The 15,033-nt window shown below is 44.8% G+C and overlaps 1 protein-coding gene across 1 annotated transcript in view; it reads left to right on the forward strand.

The window, feature by feature from the left end:
• Positions 1-15,033, forward strand: part of Ncaph (non-SMC condensin I complex subunit H) — a 28,870-nt gene that overhangs the window by 12,242 nt on the left and 1,595 nt on the right. Inside the window, exons 10-17 of the mRNA XM_057781152.1 lie at positions 1,557-1,708; positions 2,365-2,471; positions 3,158-3,280; positions 6,770-6,880; positions 7,773-7,958; positions 9,319-9,435; positions 13,878-13,969; positions 14,287-14,362. Coding sequence (XP_057637135.1) covers positions 1,557-1,708; positions 2,365-2,471; positions 3,158-3,280; positions 6,770-6,880; positions 7,773-7,958; positions 9,319-9,435; positions 13,878-13,969; positions 14,287-14,362 — 964 coding nt within the window. The remainder of the gene's footprint in view (positions 1-1,556; positions 1,709-2,364; positions 2,472-3,157; positions 3,281-6,769; positions 6,881-7,772; positions 7,959-9,318; positions 9,436-13,877; positions 13,970-14,286; positions 14,363-15,033) is intronic.

A 15,033-nucleotide genomic window follows, 5' to 3' on the forward strand; every position in this document is an offset into this window, starting at 1 on the left:
TTTAAAAATTAATTTTGAAATATGTAGCCTCTTGGACTTTTGGCTTGCTTGGTTTTGGTTTGTCCATTTTTTTTTTAAGACTTATTTATTTATTATGTATACAACATTCTGCTTCCATGTATACCCACACACCAGAAGGGCACCAGACCTTATTACAGATGGTTGTGAACCATCATGTGGTTGCTGGGAATTGAACTCATGACCTCTGGAAGAGCAGTCATTGCTCTTAACCACTGAGCCATCTCTCCAGCCCCCATTTTTTTTTTTTTGAGGTTCTATAGAGAAAGCCTGTCCTTTATTATTATTATTTTTTTTTTTTTTTAAGGCAGGGTTTCCTGGAACTCACTCTGTAGACCAGGCTGGCCTCAAATTCAGAGATCCGCCTGCCTCTGCCTCCCAGTGCTGGGATTAAAGGCGTGCGTACCATGCCCTGTACTAATCCCCCTTTTAAAGCTTTTTTTTTTCTTTTTCTTACTCTGTAGAGTGTCATTAGGACTCATGCTCAGCTCAATGCCAGTGCAGAGCTACTCACACAAGACTGCACTCCTCAGGCACCACCCTTACCCTCACAGTGCGGCAGAGTTGTACTAATGTTTCCCACTGCCTCCCTCATGCACCAAAGCTGCCAGACTGCCAGGCCTCTTCTGCGTATCGTACACAGCAGGTGAAGCTGGGTGACCTAACAGATTACTAAAGGGGTCCCCCAAGTGTTTGGGGAGCTAAATGCATAAACTGGAACATCTTCACTCTTAGGAGGAACTAAGGTAGCGTCTGTTTATCCTAATCAGTGAGAGAATGGGAATTAGGACTGTCATGTTGTGTGGCAAAAATCACATCTGTGAAAAGACCCAAGTTTGGATTTAGAGATTTGTATCCGGTTCCCAGTTCTGGCATACTTTGCTTGTTCTTTGAGATAAAGACAAAGAAATCCTTGACTTTTTTTGGCTTTTGGGACAGGGTTTCTCTGTAGCTTGGGAACCTGTCCTGGAACTAGCTCTTGTAGACCAGGCTGGCCTTGAACTTACAGAGATCCACCTGCCTCTGCCTACTGAGTGCTGGGATTAAAGGTGTGCGCCACCACTGCCTGGCCCTCTGCCTATTTTCTTGTCTCTCAGATGGGCAGATTAATATTTGTAAAGCACTTTGGAATAGCCAACATATTTGAATTGTTTATAGACCCTTTGTGAGAAAGTTAGGTAAAAACATTCAACAAGTAAAAACTTGTTGGTTTCTTAATGAAGGGTTTGCTTGAACATAGAAATGCTGTTTCTGGGCCGAGAGAGTCTGCATAGTGGCTCACAGCCTTTAACTCCAGTTTCAGGGAATCCATGTCCTTCTGGCTTCTGGAGACACCAGTGTGCACATGGGGCACACATTCATGCAGGAAAAATACCCATACATATAAAATGGAAAAGCACTGAAAAAGTAGGAAGTGATCCTTTGTGCCAGAGGAGGTGGGGCAGCACCTCTAGTAATACCAGCAGCTTCTTTACGTGTAAATGCATGGTTTATGTTCTGTGCAGTATACATGAACAAATGATTTCGTTGCATTACAGGGAACAAATGGTTTCCCTCGGGGACAGAGATGTCCAAACCATGTGCACCTTTTTATCCATGGACCCTGGAGAATACTCCTATTTCAGCCCCCGGACCATGAAGATGTGGGCTGGCCCCGATCACTGGCGCTTTCGGCCTTCTCGACCCAAGCGTAAGTACTTGGGACTTTAGGACAGTGCTGTGCAGCACACACTGCCTGTTGGTGTGCAGTCAGTAGGGAGAGGAGATGCTGCTGATCTCCCGAGGAGGAGCTGAAGCAGGGAGCCGAGGCAGCCTCCTGGCTGCACAGATACCCGTCAGCCACCGGAGGATCAGTTAGTGTCATGACAGGAGTAGAAGAGGGGGAACAGGCCTCGTGACCTTGTTCTGCGTCCTAGTACCAGTGTGACTTAAGCTGTGGCGGTGATACAGGAAGGCCCTCAGCCTTCCAGAATCTTTAAAGAAAAGTGGAGCACCAGGTGCTGGTGGTGTACACCTTTAATCCCAGCACTGGGAGGCAGAGGTAGGTGGATCTCTGTGAGTTTGAGGCCAGCCTGGTCTACAGAGCTAGTTCCAGGACAGGCTCCAAAAGCTATAGAGAAATCCTGTCTTGCAAAACAAAAGAAGAAAAAGTGGAGCTTATACACTGATGCCTGTTGCTACTACAACATAAATATTAACGAGGTTTGTGGTTTTGCCGTGTTCCAGCACTGTGGTGATGCTTACCCACACATGCTGCCTTCTGCTCGGCGAGGCCTCTAGTAGATGTAAGATGAGAATAATGTTGGCATAGAGTGAATGGTGCTGTAATTGTTCTTATTTCTGCAGACGATGCCACCTCCTGTGCGGAGAACAAAAAGAAGAGTGCAAAGAAGGACTTTGAAATTAATTTTGATGATGATATTGATTTTGATGCATATTTTCAGAAAACAAAGGTTTGTGCCAGACATTAGTGCCTTCTGAGTTACTCTTCACTTCTCTTGCCCTTTCAGACAGGGTCTTCAAAACTCACTACAGCCTGGTGTGACATCGCACGCCTTTAATCTCTGCTCTTAGGAGGCAGAGGATCTCTGAGTTCCAGGCTAGCTGGGGCTACATAGAAAGACTCCATAGCAAAAGAAATAAGCAGAAAGTTATTGTGTATTTAACTTTTTTTCTAGAGATAGATAGGCTGCCTAGGTTGCCCTCAGACTTAGCTGAGGCTGGCCATAAACCTCTGGTCCTGCCTTTACTCCCCAGATTTGCCCCGGGCCTAGCTATAACTTTAACTGATAAACAAGTACTCTCTCATTGTTCCTCATCCCTAAGGGACCACTGAGAAATAGTCCCAAAGCTAGTGCCAGGGACAGGCAAGCTTAGAAAGTTAGATAGAGTGGCATGTGTTGCCCTGTCTCATGCCCTCTACAGGCCCGGCTGCTCTTGAACTCATGACAGGATATCTGCCTCAGCTCTGTGAGCTCTGCCATTACAGCATCTCCTCTCACGTCCTTCACAGTCATTCACTATAGTGATAGAGAATTTCACGCAGTAGAGGAATGCCCAAACCCTTCCTAATTCCTTTAAAATGATAGATATTGCTGTTATTAAGAATGCTTTTTTTTTTTTTTTTTTAAATGAATAGGCTGCTACCACTCTGACCAAGTTCACTTTGGAGAACCAGACTTGGAAAGCCACCACTCTCCCCACAGATTTCCACTATGAGACGGATGCGCTCGTCCAGCTTCACCTCAAGCCTGGCATAAAGGTGAGACGGCGCTTCCCTTCCTTTAAGTTGCTGTCCCTTTATTATTATTATTATTTTTGTTTGTTTGTTTTTATTTTTTTCCCATTATATTTATTGAGCTCTACATTTTTCTCTGCTCCCCTCCCTGCCTCTCCCTTCCTCTCTTCAACCCTTCCCCAAGGTCCCCATGCTCCCAATTTACTCAGGAGATCTTATCTTTTTCTACTTTCTACTTCCCATGTAGATTAGATCTATGTAAGTCTCTCTTAGTGTCCACATTGTTATCTAAATTCTCTGGGATTGTGGTTTGTAAGCTGGCTTTCTTTGCTTTAAGTTTAAAAACCACCTATGAGTAAGTACATGTGATAATTGTCTTTCTGTGTCTGGGTTACCTCACTCAAAATAATGTTTTTGTTTTTGTTTTTTGGTTTTTCGAGACAGGGTTTCTCTGTGGCTTTGGAGTCTGTCCTGGAACTAGCTCTTGTAGTCCAGGCTGGTCTCGAACTCACAGAGATTCACCTGCCTCTGCCTCACAAGTGCTGGGATTAAAGGCGTGCGCCACCACCGCCCGGCCAAAATAATGTGTTCTAGTTCCATCCATTTTCCTGCAAAATTCAAGCTGTCGTTATTTTTTTCTGCTGTGTAGTACTCCATTGTGTAAATGTACCACATTTTCCTTATCCATTCTTTGGTCGAGGGACATTTAGGTTGTTTACAGGTTCTGGCTATGACAAACAAAGCTGCTATGAACATAGTTGAACACATGTCTTTGCGGCATGATTGAGCATCCTTTGGATATATACCCAAAAGTGGTATTACTGGGTCTTGAGGAAGGTTGTTTCCTAATTTTCTGAGAAATCACCACACTGACATCCAAGGGGGTTGTACCAGCTTGCATTCCCACCAGCAATGTAGAAGTGTTCCCTTTTCCCACAACCTCTCCAGCATAAGTTGTCATCAGTGTATTTGATCTTGGCAATTCTTACAGTTGTAAGATGGAATCTCAGAGTTGTTTTGATTTGCATTTTTCTGATGACTAAGGATGTTGAGCATTTCCTTAAGTGTCTTTCAGCCATTTTAGATTCCTCTGTTGAGAGTTCTCTGTTTAGGTCTGTGCTCCATCTTTTTTATTGGATTATGTGATCTTTTGGTGTCCAATTTCTTGAGTTCTTTGTATATTTTGGAGATCAGATCTCTGTTTGATGTGGACTTGGTGAAGATTTTTTTTTCCATTCTGTAGGCTGTCATTTTGTCTTGTTGACCGTGTCCTTTGTTTTACATAAGCTTCTCAGTTTCAGGAGGTTCTATTTATTAATTGTTTCTCTCAGTGTCTGTGCTGCTGGGGTTATATTTAGGAAGTGGTTCCCTGTGCTAATGTGTTCAAGTGTACTTCCCACTTTCTCTTCTATAAGGTTCAGTGTGCCTGGCTTTATGTTGAGGTCTTTGAACTCAGGTGCTGCCTGTCTCTTGTGGACTGGGGATTGTATTTCCCAAGGAGCATGTCCTAGTTAGGGCTTCTGCCGCTGCAGCAAAACCCCAGAACCAAAAAACAGCTTACACTGCCACATTGCTGCTCATCACCAAAGGAAGTCAGGACAGGAACTCAAGCAGGGCAGGATCCTGGAGGCAGGAGCTGATGCAGAGGCCATGGAGGGCTGCTGCTCACTGGCTTGCTCAACCTGCTTTCTTACAGAACCCAGCACCATCCATCATGGGCTGGGCCCTCCCCCATTGATCACTAATTGAGAAAATGCCTTACAGATGGATCTCATGGAGGCATTTCCTCAACTGAGGTCCTTCCTCTCTGATGACTCTGGCTTGTGTCAAGGTGACAAATGAGCCAGCACAACTGACCCCTTGTCAGCTTGACACACAAAGAAATTACTGCTAAGCCACAACCCTTCCTTTCTTATTCGTTCCCAATATTTCACATTAAAAACATAAATACCCCAGGTTGGAGAGACAGCTCAGCTATTAAGAGCTGGTTGTTGCCGGGCGGTGGTGGCGCACGCCTTTAATCCCAGCACTCGGGAGGCAGAGGCAGGCGGATCTCTGTGAGTTCGAGGCCAGCCTGGTCTACAAGAGCTAGTTCCAGGACAGGCACCAAAGCTACAGAGAAACCCTGTCTCGAAAAACCAAAAAAAAAAAAAAAAAAAAAAAAAAAAGAGCTGGTTGTTTTTCCAGAGGTCCTGCATTCGGTTCCCAGCAACCACTTGGTGACTCAGAACCATCTGTAATGGGATCCGATGCCCTCTTCTGGCCTGCAGGTGTATATTATGCAGATGGAGCACTCATACACATAAAATAAATAAATCTTAAAATGAACATAAATAACTTTAAAAGTCCCACAGTCTTTACAAATACAAGCACATTAAAAATTTAGTTTCTTTAGAATAGCCAATCTCTTTAAAATCCCAGGTCTTTTAAAATTCGAAGTCTCCCAACTATGGGCTCTAGGCCAATACTTTACTTCAAGAGGAAAAAATTATGGCAGAGTCACAATCAAAGCAAAGCAAAACCAAACCCTAATGTCCAATGTCTGGGATCCACTCATGGTCTTTTGGGCTCCTCCAAACCCTAATGTCCAATGTCTGGGGTCCACTCGTGGTCTTTTGGGCTCCTCCAAACCCTAATGTCCAATGTCTGGGATCTTCTCATGGCCTTTTGGGCTCCTCCAAACTCTAATGTCCAATGTCTGGGATCCACTCATGGTCATTTGGGCTCCTCCAAACTCTAATGTCCAATGTCTGGGATCCACTCATGGTCTTTTGGGCTCCTCCAAAGGGCTTTGGTTACTTCTCATCTTGCTTCCTCTACATCTGGCTGGTGACTGTGTCCCTGCCTTTCCTCTTCCCAGAATTCTCCTAGTCTGGTTGCCCCACTTATACTTCTTGCCTGGCTACTGGCCAGTCAGCATTTTATTAAACCAATACGAGTGACAGATCTTTACAGTGTACAAAAGCATCACCCCACAGCAGTCAGGCTTGGTAGCGAGCACCTTTACCCACTGAGCCGTCCTCCTGGCTCCACCTTATCTTCTCTGAGACAGTCTCTCATGATTACCAATTAGCTAAACTGACTGGCCAGCACATTCTAGGGACCTATCGCTTTGCTTTCCTGAACTAGGGTTAGACACTTAGGCCCTTATGCTTGCAAGGCCGGCACTGTACAGAATGTTCTTGCCAGCCCCAATAGGCTGCCTTTACCATAAGGAAATGAGTTCTTTAGAAAACTGTAGGCAAGGTGGCCCACTTTTGCTTTTAAATAAAACTGCAGAAAATGAAGCTGCAGATCAGAAGAGGAAGCGTTTTGGTTTTGGGGGTGAATGGAGGGCTCTGTGCCCTGTAACTTGTGTTCTGTGCCGTGGAGACTAGATTAGATTATGTAGCCTGTTAAGACTCTAGACTATGCTAGAAACTGAGCATAGTAACATGGTTGATATCCCTAACTTCCCAGTAGCTGCTTTTCTAGAAGACTTTTTATATTGCCCCTACTCTCATTTTATTCTAGTTACTTAAGATGGACAAGAACCAGAAGGCAAAGACTGAGCACTATGAGGAAATTGAAGACTATGATTACAACAACCCTAACGATACCTCCAACTTCTGTCCTGGACTTCAGGTAAGGGGAGAAGAGCTCTGACCTCTTCCCGATGGAGGGTGGTCTCTTCCCTGGCTTCTGAATGCAGACAGCTGTGGTTCTCAGTCTAAGATTTAATTGCGGCTGGTTTACAGTTCAGAGGTTTAGTCCCTTATCAGCATGGTGGTGCACATGGTCCTGGAGAAGTAGCTGAGAGTTGTACATTTGGATAGCAGGCAGCAGGAAGAGGGAGACAGACACCAGGGCTTAGCTTCTGAAAACCTCAAAGCCCACCCCCAGTGACACACTTCCTCCACCAAGGCCACACCTACTCTTAACTAGGTCACATCTCCTAATCCTTTCAAATAGTGCCCCTCCCTATGAGCCTATTTGAGCCGTTGTCATTCAAACCATCATACCACGCGTGGTGGGACACACCCTATATCCCAGCATTCAGGAGGTGGAGGGAGAAAGATCAGAGTTCAAGTCATCCTGGGCTACAAGGCTAAGGATGCATGACACTCTCACTCCAGATATATAAGGACGTGGCTCTTGCTGCCAAATTAGATAGTCTCTGGGGTCTCCTCTGCTCTTTTTGTATACTGGGGATAAAACCCAGTACCTCACACGTAGTGTGTGTGCTCTCCTACTGGGCTGTTTGCCCAACCCCTGCTCTGTGCTCTGGCTTCTAACCAAAGGTGACACTGGCCTACTTTACACTCCCGCCTCAGCAGTCCCAGGCTGGTAACAGACCCCTCTGTCTAGTAGGTTTATGTGAAATGGGGAGAGGTGAAGTGAGCAATCCACCTTGTGGGACTCACTGGACTCTGAGGTGGTCTCTGCTTGCTTTGTGTACATGGACTCTTTCTGGTGGTTTCTAAGCTCCATTGACAGCTGCTGCAAGCCAAACTCGTGGCCTTGTTTCCTTGTCCAGGCTGGTGACAGTGATGATGAAGAGCCAAATGATTTATTTGCGGGATCAGCTGGGACCTTTGACCTTGAATCTGATCCTTGTGGTACACCAAAGACATCACAGGAGAATGGTCACATTTCTTCTGAAAACCAAGGAGTAGATATAACAACTTACGGAGAGTCGAATTTGGTGGCTGAGCCTCAGAAGGTAAGGAAGAGGCAGCAAGGAATCGCATGGTTCCTGGAAGTTGTTTAACGCCTAATGATGAGTCCTGTCAGCCTGCACTCCGCCTGGTTTTCGCTCCGCCTGGTTTTCTCTCCATCTTCCGTCTTTATCTGTTGCTCTCCAGGCACCTGGTTAGGTCACGTAGAAAAATACCTTATTTTATTTCATTAATTTTTTTTATTTATTTATTATGTATACAATATTCTGTCTGTATGTATGCCTGCAGGCCAGAAGAGGACACCAGACCCCATTACAGATGGTTGTGAGCCACCATGTGGTTGTTGGGAATTGAAGTCCTGTACCACGTGCCAGGCTTGTGCTACCTAATATTTGATTTACTCGTTTTACACTGGAATTCTTGGTCTTTTTTTGTTTAAGATTTATTTATTATATATTTAGTGTTCTGACAACATGCATGCCTGCAGGCCATAAGAGGGCACCAGATCTCATTTAGATGGTTGTGAGCTACCATGTGGGTGCTGGGAATTGAACTCAGGACCTCTGGAAGAGTAAGCAGTGCTCTTAGCTTCTGAGCCATCTCTCAGAGAGAAATTCTTAGTCTTAATGTAAATTACCTCTGATTAAAAAAAGTTAGGATCTGGGAGTGTAGCTTTGTTGGTAGAGTATTTACCCAGCATATGAAGCCCTGGGTTCAGTCCCCTACACTGGTTCTTTAAATTCTGGCTCATTAAAATTGGGCATCATGTCTACAACTTAGAATCCCTGAACTACAGCTTGTAGACAAGTGGATCAGAAGTTCAAGAGCGCCGGGCGGTGGTGGCGCACGCCTTTAATCCCAGCACTTGGGAGGCAGAGGCAGGAGGATCTCTGTGAGTTCGAGACCAGCCTGGTCTACAAGAGCTAGTTTCAGGACAGGCTCCAAAACCACAGAGAAACCTGTCTCGAAAAACCAAAAAAAAAAAAAAAAAAAAAAAAAAAAGAAGTTCAAGAGCTACATAGTAAGTCCAGGGCAGCCTTGGCTACATGAGACCCTGTCTTAAAAAACCAAACAAACAACAAAACAGAAAATAAAAACAAATGTTTTTTTTTTGGTTTTTTTTTTTTTTGGTAAGGAACTCTCAGCTATATATAACTTCATAGTTGAAACTAGATTTTTTTTTTTGATACGGTCTTACTTACTTTGTAGCTCTTGCTATCCTGGAAGTCACTATGTAGAACACAAATCCACAGAGATCCAGTTGCCTCTGCCTCTGAGTGCTGGGATCAAAGGCGTGCGCCACTATGCCTGGCCTGGATTCCTTCTTGATTTTTTTGTTTTTACAGTAAATTGATAATGAATGCTTTTCTTCTGCCTAATTCTGCTTTGTTACTCCTATTGCAGGTAAATAAAATAGAAATTCATTATGCCAAGACAGCCAAAAAGATGGACATGAAGAAGCTGAAGCAGAGCATGTGGAGTCTGCTGACAGAGTTTTCTAGAAAGGAGGCTGACACAGAGGTGGGTGACAGCACTTGTGTTCTCTAGGTCCCCTGTGTGTACGGGGGGGAGAGCTGATGTCCACAGTTCATGATCCAGTGTTGTCCATGGCTCCAAAGTAGAGAGATGCAGTCAAAGTTTTAAGGACATCATGCCTCAACAAAAGAAATTGTCCCAGCAGCAGAGCGGGCAGATCACGTGGCAAGCCAGTGAGTGCCGTGGCCGTAAATGCACAAGTGGAAGCTGCCTTAGCAACCGAATGCTTTCTAGTATTGACAAGCATTTGGAGTCTCACCCAATAGCATCTTAAGTTGCAAAGTAAATTGACTACCTTACAAGTGTCAGAAAGTGTTTAAGCTTTGAGCTACATTCTGATCTGGGATGTTGTTTTCAACCATAGCACTGAAAATAGAATCATGCCGCCAGTTCCTTTTCCTGAGAGTAAGGCGAGCCCTGAGTATCTATTCAGACCCATCCCACTCTACAAACTCCACACACACGTTCTGGCTGAGCAATGGATTTCATGGTTTTTGAGGACCCAAAGCTGTATGGTCTTGGGTATATCAGGGAAAACCTCGGTCCCTGTATTAGTGTGCGTACCGTATCAAACAGCTGAGATGTTTAGCTGAACGCAAAGGCATTTATACTGGCTCAGTTTTAAAGGTTCAGTCTGCAGTGGGTTGCCACCATTGCTTTGGTCTTGCTATAGCATGAATTGTTAAGTATTTTCTTTCTTGGCCAACAAACCTCTTCACTGACGCAAATAATCTCAATCAAACCAAATCAAACTGAATTAAAAGATGCCCATGTTTGATGGAGTGCTCCCAGGTGGCCCCGGGAAAACATGAAGAGGGGAAGAGAGAGAAGGGGGACCACACGAAACCCAGAGACCACATATTCATTCTCTGGGGACAGTTTAAATAGCTTGTGGGAGTGGTCTTGACCTTCCCTGGGGAGGAGTTACCATTTGGTGGGCTTTCTTGACTCTCCCTGTTGACTGAGGTTCTTGTCCTATACAGTTTCCACAGTCATTAGGTCCCAAAGAAATCACACAGAGGTCTACATTAATTATAAACTGATTGACTTAGTATCTCAGGCTTTTTTTTATTAACTCTTATAACTTATATAAGTGCATAATTTTTGTCTGTGTTAGCCACATGGTTTGGTACCTTTTTTGGTGAGGCAGTCACATCTCACTTGCTCTGTGTCTGGCTGACAACTAGACTGAAACTTCCCTCTTCCCAGAATTCTTATTGCCCCACCTCACTTCTGCCTGGTCGCCCCACCTGTACTTTCTGCCTGGCTACTGGCCAATCAGTGTTTATTTAAAATACAAGTGACAGGGTACAGACCATTGTCCCACAGTTCCTCCCTGGGGAGGGGGTCACTGTTTGGCAGGCTCTCTTGGAGGTAGAGTTTGGACTGAGGCAACTCCCAGGGGAGGGAGCTTATGTCAGGAGCTGGGGTGAAGCCCCCAGGCAAACAATCCAGACTGTTTGTATAAAGGGGTGTTAGGAATCTGAGGTGATGCTTCTGACCAAACATTCCAGACTTTTTGGATAAAGGGATGCCAGGGAGCTGAGGTGAAGCTCCTCAACCAATTATTTTTAGTTTCCCATTATAACCATTAAAACATAATTGTTATTCTTGAGCTGGCCTGGTTATTTTATCGTACCGACCTAAATAAGCAATGAGCTACCAGTACCTTAAGTCATCAAATGCCATTAGACAGATCTAAGGGGGATAATCCCAGTTAGTCCCAAGTCTCTCCTTAGTCACTGGAGAACACCAGCCTTAGAAACAGTGCTTGCCATTGGCTGCTGCGTACAAGAAGCCCAAAGATTTTCCTGTGAGGGGGAAGATTTAGTCTATCTGTCTTGGCAGGATGAGATTGATTCCCTGGGTGTAGCATCCAGGAAACTGAAGAGGTAGAAGGGCTGCTTTTTGCGGTGTGGGTGGCTTTGCCAAACCCAAAGGCAAGCCTCAAGGCAGCCGGTCTTTTGCAACCATGCATCTTCTTGGAGGAGCTATAGAATGCTGCAGGAGCTGGCATGTCTCTGTGTTAGAGACTCTTTTGTTAAATGCCATACTCTCAGATCTGTAAAGGCAATTGAGAATTGGGTACCATTACCTGTTACATTTAAACTAGACATAATAAGTTAAACTTAGACATCTATTTTACCCAATTAGTTACAGTTTACCAATGCTAGTAAATGTAAAAATATTAAAAGGAGTATTTTAATAAGTCAAAGAATACTAGCACATATGGGTACTCTTACCCAAGATGGTGGTGGGGTCAAAATGGAGGTTACCCACATGTTTGTATTTTCCAGAGCTGTTGTAATCTGGAGTTAGAAGTTTTACAGATCTGAAAACACGCACACATACACACAGAGAAATAAAGCAAGCACACTATGAAATCAAACACACATGCTCACAGAGACATAAAGCAAGCATACTGTGGAAACACACCCTCGTACTCACACAGACAAGAAACAAGCATACTGTGGAAACACACTTACATAATCACACAGACAAGAAACAAGCATACCGTGGCCACATTATTTTAACAGATAGACAAATAAAATTCTTTTAGGAACCTGTGTCAACTGACCATCTTAAAAATCCTGGTGTAGGGGGCTGGAGAGATGGCTCAGAGGTTAAGAGCATTGCCTGCTCTATCAAAGGTACTGAGTTCAATTCCCAGGAACCACATGGTGGCTCACAACCATCTGTAATGGGGTCTGGTGCCCTCTTCTGGCCAGCAGGCATACACACAGACAGAATATTGTATACATAATAAATAAATAAATATTTTAAAAAAAATCCTGGTGTAGGCAGGTGGCAGTAGCCAGGGAAGCACAGAGGTGGTCCCATTAAGGACCCAATTAGCAGACGCTGCAAGGGGGAACAGAAACAAAAGGACGAAGAACTATACGGTTTTAGAGTGGAAGGAGGGGGTGGGGGGGACGGGACACGGACGATAGATCGGATCCATTGTAGAGAACAAACAAAGAGGAACAGCTAGAGAAGCGGGGAGGGGAGCAGGGAATGGGAGTGGGGGCGGGAGTACACATCTAGAAACCATGGCATTTTGGAGCCTTTTTTTGTTTTTACCTTAGATGTTAGCCCCAATTTAAAAGAATTTTTGTAAAAGGCAGCTCAAGGGTGTTTGAGGATCCGGCTTTGAATCGCAGGAGCCCATTTAGAAGTCTATGCCAAATCTTGGAGCTCAAGCCTGTCTTAATGCATCCACCGGGACGGGGCTCTTGTCAAAAACTGGCGTGGGGGATCATGAGAAATGAGTGGCAGACGTCAAAAACTGGGGTTGGGGGATCATGAGAAATGAGTGGCAGACGTCTCTGTCCACTCAGTCCTACCTCAGCGAGACCTAGCTTGCCGCTTGAATCAGGCATCTGGTACAATTATGACTCTCAGGAAAGCCCGAAACATTGGCAAAAATAAATGTAAATGGCCCCCGAGCCTAGCGGCATGGACTCGTCATCTTAGCCTGGCCCATGAGAAAAACAGTCCCCCTGGTGTGACCTCCAAATGTTAAGTATTTTCTTAAGACGAACCTCTCTGCCGACGCAAATAACCCAAATCAAACCAAATTAAAAGATGCCCAGGTTTAATAGATGACCTTATTCCTGGGTGGACCCAGAAAAACATGGAGAGGGGAGGATAGAGAAGGAGAGACCACGTGTTCATTCTCGGGGGGGGGGGGGCAGTTTCAGCCTAAAGATCAGAAAAGCAGAGCAGCCAAGCCACTAGAGAGCTCTTACCTCTATGAAATGTTCAGACCGAAAGAGTGAGTTTCTGTCTCATCCTGCTTTATATTCCTCTCTAGTGCTGGGATTAAAGGTGTGCACTACCACTAACTGGCCTCTATGGTTAACTAGTGTGGCTGCTGGAATTAAAGATTGTGTGGCCTGTATGGCTGACTAGTGTGGCTGTTATTTGCATTTTGATCTTCAGGCAAGCTTTTTTATTAAAATACAAATGAAATACCACTACATCTTGCAGTAATACTTTACAGAAGCACAAAGTAGGGTCCAATCACCTATATTGTGGCTAGAATATGAAATCTCGGGTATGTGGTCTCCTATCCACAGTCACATCCTGGTGCTCTGATTATCTCTCTTTAAAATTCCAGCCTCTCAGCCAGGCATGGTGGCACATGCAAGAGGCAGGTGGACCTCTGAGTTCCAGCCCAGTCTGGTCTGTATAGAGAGTCCATGTCTCAAACAACAGAAAACAAACGAGAAAAATTCCAGCACCTCTCAAGAATGCCAGCACGGGGACAAAACCAAAACATCTCCTAAGGTCTTCCAGAAATAACCAAGAGCTTATCTTTGCTTCATCCAGGCTACTTTTCTTTATTGGATATACAGTTTTGTAAGTTTCTGTTGTTCCAAGCGCAAACTTAAGTTCTCAATCCATAAATCTGCTTTTTTGGTTAGGCAAACCAAAGTGTCAATGGAAAAGAAGGGGCCCCTGAGGAAGTAGCTGACAAGAAGATGCTCAGTGGACTCACGACGGACCTGCAGAAGAGGTGTGTGCTGACAGAGGGCTGGGGGTGCATATCCCTTCTGAGTTCTGGCAGGACTTTGAGCCTGGCAGATCCGCTGCCCACAGCTTGCTTTATGTAAACTGAAGGAGTTGTGTCTGCCCTATGCATGGATGAGCTGTAAAGAGTGCTTCCCTGTCTGAGTGGCTGGGACAGTGTAGGAGACATTTCCAAATACAAACTAGAAAATCTTGCTTTGTTCCTTGGTAGTTTTTAGTTGCACGTGTGTGATTCATACCTGGTGGAGGAGCCCTGTTCTCTCAGTTACATGACGTACTCATTGCTTGTGCTTTTCTTTCTAGGCTGCCCCCGCTCATGGCTCAGAACCTCTCCATACCCTTGGCTTTTGCCTGTCTGCTGCATTTAGCCAATGAAAAGGTAGGTTATTCGAGTAAGCACAGGAGGGTTTAAATCTTACTATAGCAGATCTCCCAAGAGGCACCACAGTCAGTGGGTAAAGCCCATAATCTTATTTAGAGGGGCCTGAGTTCAGTTCCTGGCACCCATATTGAGCAATACACAACTCTTCTAACTCCAGATCAGGAGTTTCTGATACACTGACCTTTCACACACACACACACACACGAATAAAATGAAAAAAATTATAAATTTTTTTTTCTTTTGTTTTTTTTTTTGTTTTTGTTTTTCAAGGCAGGGTTTCTCTATGCAGCTCTGGTTGTCCTGGAACTCACTCTGTAGACCAGGCTTGGTTTGAACTCAGAGATCTGCCTGCCTCTGCCTCCCAAGTGCTGGGATCAGAGGCATGCACTATCACCACCCAGTTTAAAAACGAAAAAGTTTGCTGGGCGGTGGTGGCGCACGCCTTTAATCCCAGCACTTGGGAGGCAGAGGCAGGTGGATCTCTGTGAGTTCGAGACCAGCCTGGTCTACAAGAGCTAGTTCCAGGACAGGCTCCAAAACCACAGAGAAACCCTGTCTCGAAAAACCAAACAAACAAACAAAAAAAAAAACGAAAAAGTTTATGGGGGTAGGGGTGGTGGGCATGAACCACCAATGGCAATGGGAATATTTCTGTTTGGTTCCTGATA

Source organism: Chionomys nivalis, chromosome 9 (genome assembly GCF_950005125.1).
Source record: "Chionomys nivalis chromosome 9, mChiNiv1.1, whole genome shotgun sequence".
NCBI lineage: Eukaryota > Metazoa > Chordata > Mammalia > Rodentia > Cricetidae > Chionomys > Chionomys nivalis.